The sequence below is a fragment of the Tarenaya hassleriana genome, unplaced genomic scaffold, assembly GCF_000463585.1.
Source record: "Tarenaya hassleriana unplaced genomic scaffold, ASM46358v1 Cleome8, whole genome shotgun sequence".
Taxonomy (NCBI): Eukaryota; Viridiplantae; Streptophyta; class Magnoliopsida; order Brassicales; family Cleomaceae; genus Tarenaya; species Tarenaya hassleriana.
Window position 1 is genome coordinate 4750244 of NW_010970490.1, and position 19214 is coordinate 4769457.

Consider the following 19214-nt stretch of genomic DNA (forward strand, 5'->3'; position numbering starts at 1 on the left):
ATATATATATATATATTTCAATTGATTTTTCAATTAAAATCCAAATTTCCAACCGATATCCGTTGGAATTCCGTTGGAATTTTTTTTAAAAATTTTTCAAAAAAATTTCCAACCGGCATCCGTTGGAATTCGGTTGGAATTTTTTTTAAAAAAATTTCCAAAAAAAATTCCAACCGGCATCCGTTGGAATTCCGTTGGAATTTTTTTAAAAAATTTCCAAAAAAATTTCCAACCGGCATCCGTTGGAATTGTTTTCTAACAAACATCCGTTGGAACTCCGTTAAAAATTTACAACCGATTTTTCTAACGTTAATCCGTTGAAAATTTCCAACGGATATCCGTTGGAAATACCGTTGGAAATATACCCGTTGGAAATTTTCAACGGAATTTTAACGGAAATCGTCGTTGAAACGCCGTTGAAAACCGTTGAAAATCCGTTGGAAATCCGTTGGAAATTTTCCAACGGACAAATCCGTTGGAAAATCCGTTGGAATTCGAGGATTTTTTTGTAGTGTCAATATCTATAGGAGTACATATATTTTCTTTGAATCAAACATACAATAAATAGAAAAAAAAATCTCAAGTTGGCGAATAATCCATAAATCGAAAGGAGCATTTACATACCTTAATTCATATGTATATATATAGTTAGCCGCCGAGCTCACAGTATTTTTCAGGATATGAATATCAAAACATATAAGTTATCTAATAATGATTACTTATCATGCGTACGTAAAAATGGCGCAATTAAATAATTTGGTTGATTTCGTTCGCAGACCGCATTGACCGTTTCAACTTTGTTTCATGACCGTTCTAATTGTAATAAAATCCCTAGGGGTAAGTTTTTATTTTTCCGGTCCACCGATTTGAACATTTGATTTTGTGATTACATATTTAATCTATTTATAAAATAAGAAAGATCGGAAAAGGTTCGTGAAACCGTGTTTCTGGTGGAATCGTCCATCCGATTTCTTTTCCTAATTTGCCCCCTTCGAAACAAATCTTTTTTATTAATCATCACTTACCCTATATTTCGTCAAATAAATATAATTTTGTAATGCAATGATCCACCGCAATAAAAAAAAAAGTTTCTGGTGTAAATAAATATGTGAATTTATCTTCTCTAGAGATTTGCGTCGACATATTTTTCGAAATATATCTAAAATTTGAGATGATAGTATCGGTAATGAATCACAAACATTACTTTAAAGTTTTAATTATAATGTTTATGGTTATTTAAAAATTAGTAAAACGGCATACGGTCAACAAAATATTGACCAGAAAATGTTTACAAATCGAGGTTTCATATTATTACGAGAAAATGAAAGATCGAGGAAGGTGTTAAGTCTAGTTGTTAGACGGCCTATGTGTTTATGTACATTCCTTGGGATAACCTTCTCGACCAACCCAAAGAAAGTCAAAATTGAAAAATCTCAAAAATTGCTTTACTGTCACCCATTAATGTATGTTACCACCACCTTAAATATGATAAATTTTTAACTAATATAATAATAATAATAATAATTAAAATAAACAAAAACCAAGATTTACTAAATCTTTTTATTTACCCTTTAATTCCAATACAACCCATCATGAGATTTTTGTCAACGGTAGTGGTTGTACCCATGTACTTATATTCTGACAACAACGTACACTCTCGTCCCAGACACGTTTTAACTCAAAGAAACCCTTCCATTCATGACAACATTACGTTCCGACAACGTCGGATCCTTCATCCGACGCCACTTCTCGGCGGCGGCGGTCGTAGTGGCTTGTCTCGTCATCTTTCTCGCCCGGCCGGCCCACCAAACTTTCCACTTCGGTCCTCGTCTTCCCACTAACCCGTGTTCCGGTCACGGTTCTTGGTTTCCGCCTATCGCAAACCCTAGACTCTTGAAGGCTTATACCGCTGGAGAAAAGTTCGAAAAAAAAAATAAACTGAGCCCGGTCAGCCGGAGAATTGGTGCGGTCCACACGTTTGTAACTATACCGGTGTATTCTGTGCCGCCGCCCCGGACGATCCTTTCACCTTAACCGTGGCCGGAATCGATCTAAACCGAGCCAATATCGTCGGCTCTCTTCCCCTAGAACTCGGTCTCTTGAACGATCTCGCCTTGTTTCATCTCAACTCAAACCGTTTCCATGGGGAATTGCCGAAAACCCTAAAGTATCTCCGGTTTCTCAACGAGCTCGACGTTAGTAACAATAAATTCTCCGGCGGCTTTCCGGACATAGTTTTCTCGTTACCCTCTTTGAAGTTTCTCGACATAAGGTACAACGAGTTTTACGGAGACGTTCCTAAGGGAGTTTTCGACTTAAAGCTCGATGCTTTATTCATTAACGACAACAAGTTCCGGTTTAGTTTACCGGAAAACATCGTTAACTCTCCGGTTTCAGTTCTTGTCTTGGCCAACAACGATCTCTATGGATGCATACCTCCGAGCTTTTACAAAATGGGGAATACATTGCACCAAGTGATCCTCTCGAACAACCGACTAACCGGTTGTCTTAACCGGGAGATCGGTTCGCTTAACCGGTTAACGGTTTTCGACGTGAGTTTTAACAACTTGGTTGGTCCATTGCCGGAGACGATGGGAGAAATGAAGAACTTGGAGCAATTGAACGTTGCCCACAACAGATTCTCTGGCGAGATTCCGAAGAGCATTTGTATATTGCCGAAGCTCGAGAACTTTACGTATTCGGATAACTTTTTCTCCGGCGAACCGCAGGTTTGTCTGAACCTCCGGAACTTTGATGACCGGAAAAATTGTATCCCTCACCGACCAATGCAACGGTCGTACGGTGAATGCAAGAGTTTCTATGCTTATCCTATTGATTGTGGTTCCTTCGGTTGCTCCCCTCCCAGTCCTCCGCCGCCGCCGCCGGTGCTGTGTCCACCGCCACAGCCGGTACATTACGAGGCTCCGTGAAAACAAAAGGTACAATATATGCGTTATTGTGTTTGCATGTAGATGTTGGTTGTACCACGGGAGACTTTATATATACATTATTGACGTGAGTATCGAATATATATATATAGATCCGTCGTTTCACTTCTAATTAATATTTGGGAATTGGCGTGTAATTGTTTTTGCGATGACCACGAGTTTTATGTGTTATGTTTTGCGTATATTATTATTTTTAAATGGTTAGAGAAAATTGTTACACCATGTCTATTAATATCATCTTGGGTCCACCATGATTCACACAAGAGAAATATGTAAACAATCGACATCATACAAAAAAACGTTTCATCCAAGACGGAACTATGTATAAATAATATAGAATAACGGAAATATGAATCATCCTAAAAGGATTAAAAGCGTATACCTACGCACACTAACAATCACATTACACTCTTATAAAGTCAACGGTCAACCCCTTTCCGGGTACGAGAAACCAAATGCTATATATATATATATATATAAAATAATAAAATAGTTAAACAAGCAATAATTACCAAATCTTGGATATAAATTAATATCGGATTCGGATAAATCGTTTCCATTTCTACATATGCCCATACAAGTATGCGTGGTTTTGGGCTTCAAAAAGCACCCAATTATATAAAATCATTATATATTCCTATGTCAGAGATTCTTGTATGGTCACTTTATTTTCCTCCAGTTATTTTTTTGGGCCTTTTTCATGGTCCAATTTCATTTCGCATACAATGGGGAGTTGCCATTTCAATTTTCAACTCCCCACTGATGTTATCAGGGTCTGGTTTAGGAAAACCAAACGGTTTAATGTGGTATTGGTTTGAAACCTTAACCGGTCCAACCCGGCTCATGATCACATCCACAAGACTAAGACCAATGCCCAAGTGTTGGGTCCTACCACCGACAATGTGTCCCTCTGTCCACGACACCTCTCCAATAATAATCGCATGGACCATACACCCATAGCAGTCTTGGGGACACTCGTTACAAATATTTAAATTCAATATTCCACGCATATATCGGTCTTTATTAAGATTCTTGAAAGATTGTTACGTTGGGTGAGATTCATAACTTTCACAAAACCACCAATATTCAAAATCCACATATACATATACGTATTCTTGGTTTTTTTACCGTTGGATACTTACCTAATTAAGTATTTGTCCTAAAACAACGTTCCAATTCTACTATATACTAGAGATCTATACGGATCTCTGATATTTCATGGGAATATGTTATAGATATATTTTCGTTTGTAGTTTATTAGGGGAATTTAAACTTTTTATCCATGTATATAGGTTATTTAGTTTAAATTACACTAATAAACTAGAAACAAAAATATATCTATAATATATTTCTATGAACTAATATACGGGAAAAAATTATTTTCGTATATACATTACACTTCAAATGGGTGCTAATATATGGTGACAGGAAACAAAAAAAAGTGACATATATATATATGATGATATGGTTATAAACTATATTATATACAGAGAGACCACATAATTTCTCTTTCTAATGACTTTACAGAATGATTGAGTTGCAAGTGTTGGCTTCTTGTGCTCACCCAAAAGACGCAGACACAATCTTGTTCCTACATATGACATCCCCATCTTTTTTTTTCATGTCTTTCTTTTCCTTTTTTCTTTTTCTTTTTCTTTTTATATTTTTTTTTTGAGATCTTGGTGACCCATTTATGATCCTTTTTAGAGGTCTTGAAGATGCTGGCATTGATGCGTGTTGGTGGGAATGAGATCTGCGTGCAAGAGACTTTCAGATTCAGATAGCATTTATATCATTTCATATAGTCCAAGATATGGGGTCACTTGTTCACTAAATTATTATGTAAATTAAATTAAATCCATCCTTATAAAATTTCGTATTCCATCTCTACGAGCCCCCGATGTTATAAAATGATATTTTTTTTATCACATTTTTATGTTATTGTTCATAAGAATCATTGTAATCTTATATGCTACTCTGTATTATTATTTTCAATAGAAGAATGGAACATGTTTCGGCTTTTTTATAAATAAATATGGAAAAAAAGGAGGTAGATTATATGTAATCATATATTTATTTAGATTTTTTTACAAATTCGTTTTATTAATATGTGATTTTTCCAAAAAATTATCATTCCATCTTTCAACTGTTAGATATCTAAATAATAAAAAGTAATATTCTTGTCTAGGAGACATCTATAATTGGAGACTATATAAAATATTGACATATGTTCATAAAAATTGTAGTACTGATTTGGTTGTTAGAACACGATATTTTTTCTATTTAATATAATCAAAATATTCCAATTAGAATTAAAACAAATACAAATTAAAAGGACATTAAATTTTATGTAATGTAACCCTTACCTAATGGGAAAGCTTTTGTTTAGTTTCTTACTTAGCCAATTTAATACTCATAATTAAAAGAAAGATTAAAAGCTAATCCACGTGAACAACACGACCTATGGATTTCTTCTTCGTGACTATACTCTTTTTACTACCTTTATAAAAATCACACCTCCCCAATCTTACTTTTATGTAAGAAAATTTATCATATTGTAAAAAAAAAACATTTATCATATATATTACAAATGATAAACAAAGTATATGTGAGAAACGGTATTTTTTTAATCAATTTGATAACATTTAAAAATGATATAACCTTTATATATCTCGAGCTGATTATTGACGTTTTTTTTTATGAGACGAATATTCATTTTTCTGTTATTAGGTATCGTTATGTAAAAACCATTGAATAACGATTTAATAAACTTGCAAGTGAAAATAATGTGTGAATATAATATTTCCTAAAAGTAATGTGAATATATATATATATATATATATATATATATATAGGACAAGTACGTATATGATTACGTTTGATAGGAGAAATTGCATGCCAAAATTATTGTTACAGACTAACATATGTAGTGTGGGTCACATTTTGCTGATGAGCTTTTTTTTTTCTCAACGTTCTATATATTTTTTTTATAATGTTTTAATATTATGGTCCATTGGGACATCTGCCACAATGTATGTAATGATTGTGCTCATTTGCAACAACTAAAAACCTAAAAAACTGGAAACCAAAATGAAAATTACACGTAAACATAAGATAGAAATATATAGTTTTAATGTGTTGAATTATATGTATTTCTATTTATAAAAATGATCCATTTTTAATAGAAATAATTAAGAATTCATTTGGTTGTGATTAGAGGGGTGATAAATTAAGATTTTAGTGTGTATATATATATATATATATTAAAATGATTATATATAGAAATTATAACTTATATAACACATACCAAAATGTGTCTAACATATAATGTCAAAGTTATTTGTAAAAAAAATTATAAATACAATTTTCAAATAGTAACAATTAATTAATGAAAGAATCAGATTTAGTTGCCTGTTGAGGAAGAAGATCTATCTAGTACAAGATATTCAACCCAAAAATCAGGTATATTAAACACATCAATGATTTTCTTTTAAATACATCAATTATAGAAAATAATAAATATCTGTTTGTTTTTAATTTTGACAAAATTATTTTTCAGCCTTGCAGTCAAAATCAGCAGAAGTAGACTGTTTAAAGGAACCAACTTTTGTAGAACCCAAGAAAGAACATTTTTTAGATCTCAAGCAAAGGGCAGATTTGTCATTTTCGTAAATGATCTTATTAATCCCATTTTCATTCAGACAAATACTTAATGGTTCAGTAAATAAATTACATAAATCTAGCTTTTCCAACAAAAAGTTTAGTTTTAAAAAATCTATTAGTACTATTTAATTCATCCAAACTAGAAGAAAATATAACAAAAAAATTTAAAGGGCAATCATTTTCTATTAGTACTATTTATTCATCCAAACAATTTCTTATAAGAATAATTTGTAATGTTTTTTTTTGTTAATCCGTGAGATTTCTGAAAATTTATTCGACACAACCCCCGATCTCGAATTTAAAAAGAATAAAAAACAAATATACACACATATATATATATATAAATGACATCCGGGATTTACTAGGTTATTAGTCATAACGACCGTATTATTTTCCATTAATTGCGTAGATTACATCAAATTCGTTACAATTTTAAAACTCACACACACTATAACATCAGTTTTTGGTCAACACAGTATCTACATATTCCAAAAGATTGTACACTAAATTAGGAAGAGAAAAACAAAAACAGAGGCAAGAAAATAAATGTAAGAAATTACAGTGTGCGTCCCATCATTCTTATCCTTCTTTTGTCTCTCACAGAAATCCCAATCTAAGCATATATAAGAGAGAGAGGAGAGAGAGAGAGAGAGAGAGAGAGAGAGAGTAGTTGAAAAGTGAAGTAGAGAGAGAGAGTATGGGTTAATCTGCAGTACATTGAAGCTGAGTTTTGGTGTGAACAGCGTCTGTTGGTCAAGAACTTTGGCTTGTTTGGTATGGGACTTCGATCTATTGTGCGAAAATTTCTTCACGAGAAAGTGTTTTTCTTGATGTTTCTGTCAAACCCATTTTGATTTTGTCGGAAAAAATCGATCTTTTTTCCTCCATTGTTCTCATATGAGCACCCATTTCGTTTTACGCATTTTGACGATGAAAGGCGCATCCTTTCTGCCTATATTCATACCCCCATCTCGTTTTTTATGAACTCTGGTTCAATTACTTGAGTAAAAATACCGTCTTTTGTAGTTTCTCTCGATACCCATTACATCCTTCTGGTAATTTGATCTCAAAAAGTGGATGAAAGGAAACGTTTTTCTCTCAATTGCTTGTCTACTTTGGTCTGCATTTGCTGAATGGTGTTCTGTCCCTTAGCTTAAGGAAGTTTACCCTTTTTTTTGCTGTTTCTATTGATGTGTCCCCTCTTTGTTGCTGCGATCCGAAATGCTCGGTGGTTGAAGAATCTGCATTTGCCATTTCTGTGCTCGTCCTCTCAATTAGGTCAAGTTTGCAATTTTCGCCGACACTCCGAGTTTTAGTCGCTTTGATCCGAAAAATAAATGACCCTTTTACTATTTTGGTTCGTGCCCACTTCCCGTTACTATGATTTACCACCTCTTTCTTCGGATCAACATTTTATACTTTGCTCATAGTAACCTTATGATAACCTGATTTCTTTGTTTCTTCTTGGTGTACGCCACTTTTCTGCTGTTCCCCCCCTAATTCTCCTTGAATTATGGTATAATGTTTCTATTTCCACCAATGAACTTGGGTTGAGTGATAGGTAGATCCCAGTTTTCATTGTGTGTAGGTGAGGTCTTTGTTCTTGTTAATATCACACACAAAATTCCGTTGCCTTTACGCTGAAGAAAATATATAGTCTGGTGGTGAATCCAAGTGTTAGACTCGATTTTTCCTGTAAACGAAATGGAAGATTCAGCAGTGAATCGCTAGTATTCGTTTCTCTGTCTTTTTGTCTCTCTGAACAAAGCTTTTCGTTTTGTGTACAGGGTTGAGGAAGAACTTGTCTTTTATCATTCATAGGAGAATCAGCCTTTGATACAAACCCACAAAGCGAGTAGAGGTTTGTTCCCTTTGGCCAAGTTTGAACGGCTTTACCCGGATGATATATCTTTGAAACCAAGAGAAAAACATGATCTAAGTCTCATTACCATGTTCAAATTTTTTATTTTTATTTCTACTTATATGGTCACATTGTTTCGATTTCACAGGTGAAAGTCCCGTGGCAGGGTGATCAAGGAACTCTCTGTTTGTAGGATATTAGCTGCGGGCGAGGGGGGAAATATCGAGCTCGTTGACTCTGGCCTGGAACCATTACCTCGCCCTTTCCCAGTGGAGCGAAAGGGACCACCATTGGGTGAAGTCCAAACCGATATTTCTGATTCTTGCAGCCGGCGTCATGGCCACTGTGTTGCATTCAGAGTCCAGACGCTTGTACTCTTGGTGGTGGGATAGTCACATCCCAAAGAACTCAAAATGGCTTCAGGAGAATCTTGCAGGTCTCTCTCGCTTTCAGTACTTATAGAAACTAAACATCAAGAAAAGATGCTAATGAGAAACTGAATGTGTATATGTAGCTTGAATGACTAAGTTTTCCTGTGGGTTGGTCTGAAGTAATGAACATAAGTTTCATGCATAATCTTCTAGGTTCTGAATTCTGAGATGATCTTGTTTCATGTATTAAAGCACTCTTATTTGATAAATGTCAGTGGTTTTGGATGTTTATTTACCGGGTTGGAACTTAGAAATTTATTCCTTGAACAGATATGGATACGAAAGTCAAATCGATGATCAAACTCATTGAAGAAGATGCAGATTCTTTTGCGAGGAGAGCAGAAATGTACTACAAGAAACGTCCAGAGCTCATGAAACTGGTGGAACAGTTTTACAGAGCTTACCGTGCATTAGCTGAGAGGTATGACCATGCGACAGTGGAGCTTCGCCATGCTCATAAAACCATGGCAGAAGCATTCCCAAACCAGTTGCCTTTCGACATGAGTGATGATTCCACATCGTTTTCTTCTGAGCCTCGTACCCCTGAGAAAATGCCACCGCGAATTCAGCCATTTTATGACTCTGAAGACATGCAAAATGATGGTAGTGCAAGTAACAAGGGCTTAAGACAAGTGAAGGAGCTATTCAGGAATCCAGATGCTAATAAAGCAGATACAGAAGTTGAAGCCTTGAAGAGAACTTTAATGGAACTTCGGGCTGAGAAGGAGGCTTTGAGTCTCCAGTATCAGCTCAGCCTGAACAAACTATCCAGGCTGGAGAAAGACCTTGACAATGCTCAAAACGATGTGAAAGGGCTTGATGATCGTGCTTCCACAGCCGAGATTGAGTTTAAGATACTGAAGGAAGCCCTTGCAAAACTAGAAGCCGAGAGGGATGATGGACTTCTTCAGTATAATCAGTCGGTGGAGAGAATAGCAGAGCTGGAGGCTTCGATTTCACAAGCACAAGAAAATGCAAAGGGCCTCAGTGATCGATCATCTAAAGCAGAAACAGAAGCTCATAGTCTCAAGCAAGAGCTTTCTAGATTGCATGCTGAGAAAGAAGCTGGGTTAGCCCAATACAAGCAATGCTTGGAGATGATATCTGCTTTGGAGAATAGAATCAGAGATGTTGAGGAGAATACCCGGATGTTTAAAAATCAATCTGAAAGAGCAGAGGATGAAATTAACGCATTGAAACAAGAACTTGTGAAGTTAAATGAAGAGAAGGAAGATCTGAATCTTCAGTACCAGCAGTGCTTGGAGACCATTTCAAAGCTAGAGAATGAACTTTCTCATTCTCAAGTCAATGCCCAAAGATTGAGCAGTGAAGTTCTGGCTGGGGCTGCAAAATTAAAGACTGTGGAGGACCAGTGTGCTCTTCTGGAGAGCTCGAATCAAACTCTGAAGGCCGAAGCAGACAATCTAATGCAAAAGATAGCAGCCAAGGACCAAGAACTTTCAGAGAAGCAAAATGATCTTGAAAAGCTTCAGGCTTTACTCCAAGAAGAATTCTCTCGGTTTTCAGAACTTGAAGTCAATCTTAGAAGCTTGAAGGGTTTGCATTCTCAGTCTCAAGAGGAACAGAAAGCTCTCACCTTGGAACTTCAAAGTCGGGTTCAAATGTTGAAGGATCTGGAGATGCATAATCATGAGTTGGAAAATGGCATCAGCTCGGTTAAAGAAGAAAACCGGAACTTAAGTGAGTTGAATAACTCTTCCACCATCTCCCTTCAGATTCAGCAATATGAGATTTCTAGTTTGAAGGAGATGAAAGAGAAGCTCGAGGAAGAAGTTGCAAGACAAATGAACCAGAGCAATTCCCTTCAAGAAGAGATCTACCGTCTGAAGGATGAAATTGACAGCTTGAACAGAAGATACCATATGTTAATGGAGCAAATCAGGCTTGCGGGTTTGGATCCTGAATGCCTTTCTTCCTCTCTGAAGAAACTACAAGACGAAAACTCGAAGCTGATTGAATTGTGCGATAACCAGAAAGGTGAGAAGGAAGCTCTGACTGAGAAGTTGCGTGAAATGGACGTCATTTTACGGGAGAATGTTTTTCTGGAGAAATCGCTTTTGCAATCAAACACCAAACTGGAAGGCTCTAGGGAGAAAGCAAATGATCTGCAAGAACTATGCCAATCTTTACGGGGAGAGAAATCCGAGCTTGTTGCTGAGAGAGCTAACCTGCTATCTCAGTTACAACTCATGACAGAAAATATGCAAAAGCTTTTGGAAAAGAACACCTCGTTGGAGAATTCTCTTTCTGGTGCAAACATCGAGCTTGAAGGTCTGAGGGAGAGGTCAAAATGTTTCGAACAATTCTTCGAGTTGTTAAAAAATGAAAAGGCTGAACTATTAAAGGAAAGAGAATCTCTTGGCTCTCAGATGAATCGGGTTGAGGAGAGGCTAGGAGTCTTGGAGAAGAAATTTTCGGAATTGGAAGGGAAATATACTGATCTGCAGCGGGAGAAACAGTTCATGAATTTTCAGGTGGAAGAATTACAGGTTTCATTAGCTACTGAGAAGAAAGAACGGGCTATTTATGAACGTTCGACTGAGACCAGATTGGCTGATCTTCAGAAAAATGTAAGCTTTCTTCGAGAAGAGTGCCGATCCAGGAAGAAAGAGTTTGAGGAAGAGCTTGACAGAGCTGTAAACGCTCAAGTCGAGATCTTCATCTTGCAGAAGTTTATAGAAGACTTGGAACAGAAAAACTTTTCTCTCCTGATTGAGTTCCAGAAGCATGTCGAGGCATCAAAATTCTCCGAAAAACTTATCTCCGAGCTGGAAAGCGAGAATCTTGAGCAGCAGATGGAAGCAGAGTTCTTGTTGGATGAGATTGACAACTTGAGGGGTGCCATCTATCAAGTGATGAAGGCCCTTCAGCTCGAATCAGATTATAAGCTTGCAGACTGCAAGATTGCGAAAGAATGGATTCCTGTTTCACGTATAATGGGTGAGATAGATTCCCTAAATCGGTTGCGTTCCAGTACCGAAGATGAGATGCAGAGACTTGTAGTTCAGAACTCAGTGCTATTATCTCTACTTGGACAGTTCCAGTCAGATGGGTTGGAAATGGAATCTAAGAAGAACATCCTTGAGAAGGATTTAGAGGTGATAATAGAGCAGCATGAACTGCTGAAGAAGGACAAACAAGAGCTACTGGAAATGAACCAGCAGTTGAAATCGGAATTGATCAAGAGAGAGCACCGGGAGCAAGAGCTAAGGGTCAAATTGCAAACCGAGCGTGTAAAGGGCGAGAACTTGAACAAGGCATACGAGTTTTTGCAACAAGAGTATTCCAATGCACTCGGCAAAATCGAAACTTTGCTGCAGAAGTTTTCGGAACTTAAGTGCGAAATGTGTACACTTCAGGAAGAAAATGATGCAATTCTTCAGGAAGCTGTTGCTTTAAGTAACATGTCAGTGGTTTACCACTCTGTTGGGGATGAAAGAGCTAAACAAGTCAAAGATTTTACCGAAAAGATGGATACTTTGGTGGAAATTAACTCCAATCTTAAACAAAAGCTCGAAACAATGGAGGAGAAGTTGAGAGAAAAAGAAGCAGAAGGGCATGAGCTTAGCAAGAAACTGGAGAAGTTACAGGAAGGATTCGAAGAGGCAAACGAGCTGAACGACCTCTTAGAGAATCAAATTTCAGATAAAGATGAAATCTTTAGACAAAAGGCTGTAGAGCTTCTCGAGGCAGAACAGATGCTCAAGGCTACACACAATGCAAATGTGGAATTGTGTGAAGCAGTTGAAGAGCTGAAGAAGGAATGTGAAGAATCGAAGGGAATGAGGGCAAACTTAGAGAGACGGATTTCTGAACTTCTGGAACTCAAGGGGAGGCAGGAAGAAGAGATCGTAAAGCTTAACACTTTGAATGAAACCTTGGAATCTGAGGTAGAGTTATTACATCAGGAAATCCAAGAACAGCGCGTTCGAGAGGAGTATTTGAGTTTGGAACTGCAGGAGAAAACCAATGAGTTTGGACTTTGGGATGCAGAAGCTACATCTTTCTATTTCGATCTTCATATCTCAGCTGTCCGAGAAGTTTTGCTCGAGAACAAAGTTCACGAACTCACTGGAATTTGTGAGAATCTCAACGATGAAACTGTTGTGAAGACCAGAGATATAAGACAGATGAAAGAAACAGTTGGGTTCTTGGAAAACGAAATCGGTGAACTGAAGGCTCAGTTATCTGCTTATGATCCTGTTGTAGCATCACTGGCCGAAGATATAAAATCTCTCGAGGAAAGTGCCTTATCTTTGACGAAACTTCCAGCAACAGTTGATCGAAGCAGAGAGGTAAACTTCTCTTACATAATGTCTGTCATCTTCTTGGTTCCTGTTCTTCAAATCTGTTAAGTGTTCTTGTTCCAGCTATCTCTGTTTCATGGGCTGAAACTTGAATTTTGTTCACTGTGATTGTCCAAGCTTGCATTTTCTGTGCTTCTTGATCTAAACCCGTGGTTTTTCCCGACAGGAGGAGCACTCGGAAGCTACAGTCTCCCGAGAATCCGAAGGGCAAAGCGGTGGAACACCAGGAGACAAGATTGTGCTTCTGCGGGAAATGAAAACGAGAATCAAAACCATTGAGCAGGTAGTTGTGAATGAAAGGGATAGACTTGTTAAGCAGAGAAGGAGAAGTTATTCGAATAGAAGCAGAGACCGGAGGAAGGACAGGAGGAGCACTCGGAAGCTACAGTCTCCCGAGAATCCGAAGGGCAAAGCGGTGGAACACCAGGAGACAAGATTGTGCTTCTGCGGGAAATGAAAACGAGAATCAAAACCATTGAGCAGGTAGTTGTGAATGAAAGGGATAGACTTGTTAAGCAGAGAAGGAGAAGTTATTCGAATAGAAGCAGAGACCGGAGGAAGGTGGAAGAAGACAGATATCTCGACGAAAAGGTCTCTGGTGAAATCAGACCGCGAAGATCAAGAGCGAGAATGTCCGAGGTGAAAGGCGGGTTATTGATGAAAGATATTCCTCTTGATCAAGTTGCAGACAGAAGTCGGGGAACTAGTTGCGGTTCCAATGATCAAATGCTCGAGTTGTGGGAAGAATCTACTGAACTAGATGCCAGCATAAAGTCTCTGATCAACCGTAATAACTCGAAAAAACCCGTAAATTCTCGTATCCATCGCAGGAGTAGGAATCCATCGGCGGAATTACAGTCGGAGAAAGTGGTCGGAGTCATTGACAAGCTCGAGTTATCTAGAAGTATCGAAGACACTGTAAAGATTCAGGAGAGACTTCTGTCTGATTCACGGAGACTGGCAAGCCTTCGAGTAAGCATTCGAGATCTGAAAAACAAGCTGGAGATGAACGAGAAACAAGGCAGATTCAGTAACCCAGAGCACGAAAAAGCGAGGAGAAGGTTGAGAGAGATGGAAGAAACGATCTTGCAGCTGGTGAACACGACCGAGATACTGTCAAAGGAGATCGAAGAAACTGGAGATGCCAGAGATATATACAGAAAGGTGGTAATGGAGAGATCGAAAAACGGGTCTGAGAAGATCGAGCAGTTGCAGACCGAGATGCAGAACATAGAGAGGACGGTTCTTAAGCTTGAAGATGGAGCCAAGAGCAGATTAAGGAAGAAATTCTCGGAGAATCGGACAGTGATTCTGTTGAGAGACATAATCCACAAGGGCGGGAAAAGGACAGCGAGGAAGAAGAAGAAGAATCGATTCTGTGGCTGCATGAGATCTCCAGCTAATGAAGAGTAGGGGGTGGTGAATAACATAACAAGCATCTAATTTACTGTCCTTTTTTCATAATATCTCCATGGACCTGACTCTAGACAGAGTTTTATGTTAAACTGTTAGGGCAAGTTCTGTCTGTAGTTTCTGTTAAACTGTATGTATCGATCTCTTCTGGTATGACTCGATGCTTCAAGCTCTGTATTTCTTTATCATTCAGAGAACATGTTCTTGAAAATTGCTCTCTAAGCCAACGTAAACACCAGAAAGATGGAAACTTTTTGACAAATGAGGCTACAAGGATCACTAAGGAAGTGTAGTATATTACAAGAGACGATGGGTCTTGCGTTTTATTACATGAAACCAACTAGAAGTTGGCAATATACCTCTCAGCTTGCAAAAGATTCAAAGAATTTTCAGAGCTTAATCTCAGCTGATCCTTGTTCATTGATGGGGAGTGAGAGAAGGAAACGAAGGAATAGACTGCAGAATCAGCTTCCGACCACCGTTTCTCCTTCCAAGGATCGATCCCGAGGAGTCTAGATTCGGAGGAGAGACTCTCTTGCTGTTGGGAGAGACGGCTTTGACGGTGGGAATGGGGGATCGGACGAGAATCTCGGGCATATCGTCTTCTGTTCCGTCCTCTGAAATCGTCTCGAAGCTGTTGAACTGCCTCGAGGAGGAAGATCCAGCTCCAAGAAGAGACTGGGAAACTGTCTGGTTATTAGATGGGAAGGGCAGTTGAACCAAAGGTTGTCTGCAAAAAAAAAACAGCAAGAACATCATCAACTCGAGGTTCTGTCTTGTTTAGTGTTTACAGTCATTTCAGAATCAAAGCTACCAGCTTTCAGGTTCAGATTCTACCTGTACAGTGGCAATGGTGTTGAAGGGAGACCAGAACTCTGGTTCTGCTCTTCTTCATTGAAGATCTCGGGGTTCTGTTGTGCTTTAGCAGTTACGTATTTCTCAGATGTGTCGTTCTCCTCTTCTTGCTCGCCTTCGCTGCCAATGCCGGAAGACCCTGAAAGTTGTAACTACACAAGATCAGACCAAAGCCAAGGGAGAAAATAGACAAAGATTTGATCAGAGAATTCTAACCGTCTTTACGCCCGAACGCGTTCTTGCATCCTTCGCATCTACAGTTCACCGAACACCCGACTCCACCCTTTTAAAATATCAGGAGACCGAGTGGTTCTGAATCAGACAAGGGTAGATAACGAAGCAGAAGCAAATAGAGTATATACCGAGATGAAAAAACCTGAAAACATTCGCAGTATTTCTTCAGACAGCTTGATTTCTTGCAATTGCAACCTCGTTTATGACGTGCAGAAGCCGGAGTTTTGCTTGCATCGTCCTGTATTGTCGACAGGATGTTAGCTTTTTTTCTACCGAGAAATGAGCAAGACAGAGAGAAATCATCAGGAGAAGAAACCCTTACCCCGGCTTCTGATATTGGGTCAGAGCTTCGAATAACTTTAGGAGCAAAGGCGAGCGGGTTCCGGGATTCAATCTGTTTACGGGTTGCAAGGACGGTGTCTTCATGGATAGGTTTGTTGAAGCAATCGACACATGAACAAGGCTCAATGCAATATACACCAGCAGCAAAGCATTCACAGTAACTGCAGAAGAAGAAGAAGCATCAGAAGAGAATTCTAAATCATGAGAATACGTCAATGGCGATCATAAAAGCTTACAGCTTCAAACACTTGGATTTCTTGCAGTTGCATCTCTTACAGGATTCCCCCTCTCCGCCTTGATCAAACTTACGCCTGCACATTATTAAGCATACAAATATTTATACAAATATCGGTTTATGTATAACGGATTTTTTCGGCCAAAAGAACCTGCCTCTTCTTCTTAGGGCTACTCGGGTTTAACTCTTCACTGACCGATGCCTTGGAAACATCTTCTACTTCTTGACTCGCATCCTCATCACGGGTTTCTTGCACGTTTTCTTTGGAATGTGTGTTAGCGCCCGGCAAACTTACGTGTATCTTTCCGGGAAATGAGTACTCGTTTAAGAGACTGGCTTTACTGTCCTTTGAGGACATGGCAATGGCGTTTAGGTGCAGACCGATACTAGGTAATATACATCGGGAAGATGGTTCAGAAGGCGAGACAAAGTCCAGACATCGCCTTCTCAGACCACGGTGAAAGTTAGAAACAGCCTAAAAATGGATCATTTCAGAGATATTGATCGATCAAGAACCAGGAAATAACTAGCATTTGTGTTCATAGAGAAGGAACAGAGAGTTATATAGTTTCTTGAGTTAACCTCGGCGGATTCATTGTCTTCTCCATTGCTTGGATCATCACTGGTGAAATTATTTGCATGGGGTTGTATCAAATCTCGAAAGGCTTCCGAATCATTAGGAGAACTGAATATCAACAGATCGGTTGAATCTGAGATCAGACTTTCCCAATCTGGAGTGTCGTTTTTACGGAACAGAGAGTTATATAGTTTCTTGAGTTAACCTCGGCGGATTCATTGTCTTCTCCATTGCTTGGATCATCACTGGTGAAATTATTTGCATGGGGTTGTATCAAATCTCGAAAGGCTTCCGAATCATTAGGAGAACTGAATATCAACAGATCGGTTGAATCTGAGATCAGACTTTCCCAATCTGGAGTGTCGTTTTTACTGCTCTTGACATTACACATCTTCTGCAGGTCCATAGCAACAACCTCGGACGAATCTCTGTCTCCTATGGGCTCCGTTTCAAAGTTGCCATTAGATGGTTCAATGGAAGCAGCTTCTTCTTCTTCCATGGAAGCTTCCGCACTAAAGTTTTCAGGAGCAGTGACGACTTCTTCAATGGCCGAAGACCCATCTCTGGATTTTGCCTCGGGCTTCGGAGGAGGATGACTATAGCAAGAAACACAAAGAGATCAAGATCAAGACAGAGAAAAAAAAACACCAACAGAGGACTATGGAAGGAACAGAAAATCGTTATTACCTCCTGAAGAACCTGGATTCGTTGTGAGAATTGACGTGGGGGGACGTGAAAACTGAGGGAGGAGATGAGAAACTGAGTGAGCCAAACGTCTGAGCAATGGGGATGGATTTCACAGATTTGATCGGAGAAAGACTGTTGATATAGTTGAACACAGGCGAATCCTGCATTACATTATTACAGTTAATCTCTTTTGTCAGTTTCAGTGTTTTTCTTTTACTTACAAGCACAAAAACAAACATCTATCTGTCTTGTAACCAAAGGAAAGAGAAGAGATGACAACAGAGAAGATGAAATTTCGAGACGACAAGGCAAAAACTGTGCTTCTCTGAGGAACAAGAGCGTGGCAGAACAGAACAAGAGTAATCATATCAGAGAAAACGTACGGGTTTGGTAATGGATTGAAGATGGAAAACCAGAAACAAGATAAAGGGGATAACTGAAACCATCAAACTGAAATATCAAAGTCGGTTACCAGTACGCTCTGTCTGAAACCTAACCGTCCACAAGAACATCTGATTTCTCGGAAGAATTAGAGGGAGAGAGAGAGAGAGAGAGTGGAATGAACACGTAGAAGAGCAAATTGAAAACCTGATCAATGTACGGAGTGTAGAAGTGGAATCGACCGGAGGATTAAACGCGTGAAAACTTGAAACTTTGGACCAAAATGCAGAAGATTTAGAGATGGGCATCGAAGAAACACAGACAAAACACAAAATTCAGAGGGAAAATAACAGACCCGACCAAGAAAGCACCACACTTTCTCGGAACTGCATGAACAGAGAAGGAGAGAAAGATTCGAACTTTGACCGAAACAGGAAATGGTGTCCAAGAAAAAACCTCGAATTTGGATTTTGAAATTGGAGTTCCGATCTGGGCAGCGGTCTTCTGCGGTGTATCCATTTTCCAACAAAAGAAAGAATCACATCCAAATTCTCCCTCCTCTCTCTCTCTCTCTCTCTCTCTAAGAGTGAGTGAGTGAGTGTAGAAGATGAGTTTCAAAGGCGGGAGATGAGGATTTTTCTCGTGGAGATGATAGAGCAGACCCACCACATGAAAGCTCGCCACTTGCTCCCTGCACTTGTTCTCCGTTATTCATATATATACACGTATATGTATGTATGTATGTCCCTGTAAAATCTTTAAATGCTTTGGTTTTGTCTAAGAGGGAGAATGGTTAAAAAAATGACTTCTAAAAAGTTTGAGAGCTTATTTTCATTTATAATGTAGGGTTTTAAAAAAATAATCAATACACGTAACCACTATGTATTAATTGTAAAAACGCCAAATTTCTAAGTTCATATTTCATCCAATCATAACAAAACAATCATTTTTTTATAATCACAAACAATCATATTTTGTGAATCACAAAAATAATTAATATATTTTCTCTCATTTTTAAAAATTTATGAATTACAATAAAATTACCGATTCATTGCTTTCAATAAAGGAACGGCCACATTGATTTTTTTTTTCCTTTTCTTCTTCCCTTTTCTTTTTATTTTCATATTATATGTAACTTTATTCTGCTTTTTTCTAAAAAAATCGGACTGATGGTAAAAAAAAAATAATAAAATAATTTACTGGCGTAATCACAGTTCCTCGCTGCTTCTAATTTGTTTGCATGCGCCGGAAATCCTCCA

At 38.3% G+C, this 19214-nt stretch overlaps 3 protein-coding genes across 3 annotated transcripts; 2 read left to right on the top strand and 1 right to left on the bottom strand.

The window, feature by feature from the left end:
* The first annotated feature begins 1698 nt into the window (after positions 1-1698).
* LOC104803135 (leucine-rich repeat extensin-like protein 6) lies at positions 1699-2937 on the top strand. The gene is given in 2 exon segments (XM_010527013.2): positions 1699-1933; positions 1936-2937. Coding segments are annotated over 2 exon segments (1230 nt in total). The 3' UTR covers positions 2931-2937.
* A 4365-nt stretch (positions 2938-7302) lies between these two features.
* On the top strand, positions 7303-14775 carry LOC104803055 (protein NETWORKED 1A-like). The gene is made up of 5 exons (XM_010526931.2): positions 7303-7385; positions 8399-8472; positions 8621-8908; positions 9174-13219; positions 13589-14775. The coding sequence occupies exons 3-5, from the start codon at positions 8809-8811 to the stop codon at positions 14642-14644; spliced, it is 5202 nt and encodes a 1733-aa protein (XP_010525233.1). The 5' UTR covers positions 7303-7385; positions 8399-8472; positions 8621-8808; the 3' UTR covers positions 14645-14775.
* A 214-nt stretch (positions 14776-14989) lies between these two features.
* LOC104803136 (protein tesmin/TSO1-like CXC 2) lies at positions 14990-18639 on the bottom strand. The gene is made up of 10 exons (XM_019201162.1): positions 18412-18639; positions 17575-17735; positions 17093-17483; positions 16466-16785; positions 16312-16386; positions 16056-16236; positions 15876-15971; positions 15716-15782; positions 15482-15638; positions 14990-15374 (listed from the first exon to the last, which is right to left on the bottom strand). The coding sequence occupies exons 1-10, from the start codon at positions 18472-18474 to the stop codon at positions 15062-15064; spliced, it is 1824 nt and encodes a 607-aa protein (XP_019056707.1). The 5' UTR covers positions 18475-18639; the 3' UTR covers positions 14990-15061.
* Between the last annotated feature and the right edge of the window lie 575 nt (positions 18640-19214).

Excerpts from the sequence above, each read along its gene's own strand:
- LOC104803055 (XM_010526931.2), top strand. The coding sequence starts at position 8,809 with ATGGCCACTGTGTTGCATTCAGAGTCCAGACGCTTGTACTCTTGGTGG. Across the intron at positions 8,909-9,173 it reads GCTTCAGGAGAATCTTGCAG|ATATGGATACGAAAGTCAAA; the intron begins GTCTCTCTCGCT and ends TTCCTTGAACAG. Across the intron at positions 13,220-13,588 it reads CAGTTGATCGAAGCAGAGAG|GAAGGACAGGAGGAGCACTC; the intron begins GTAAACTTCTCT and ends CAGAGACCGGAG.
- LOC104803136 (XM_019201162.1), bottom strand. The coding sequence starts at position 18,474 with ATGGATACACCGCAGAAGACCGCTGCCCAGATCGGAACTCCAATTTCA. Across the intron at positions 16,237-16,311 it reads AAATCCAAGTGTTTGAAGCT|TTACTGTGAATGCTTTGCTG; the intron begins GTAAGCTTTTAT and ends CTTCTTCTGCAG. Across the intron at positions 15,972-16,055 it reads ACCCAATATCAGAAGCCGGG|GACGATGCAAGCAAAACTCC; the intron begins GTAAGGGTTTCT and ends TCGACAATACAG.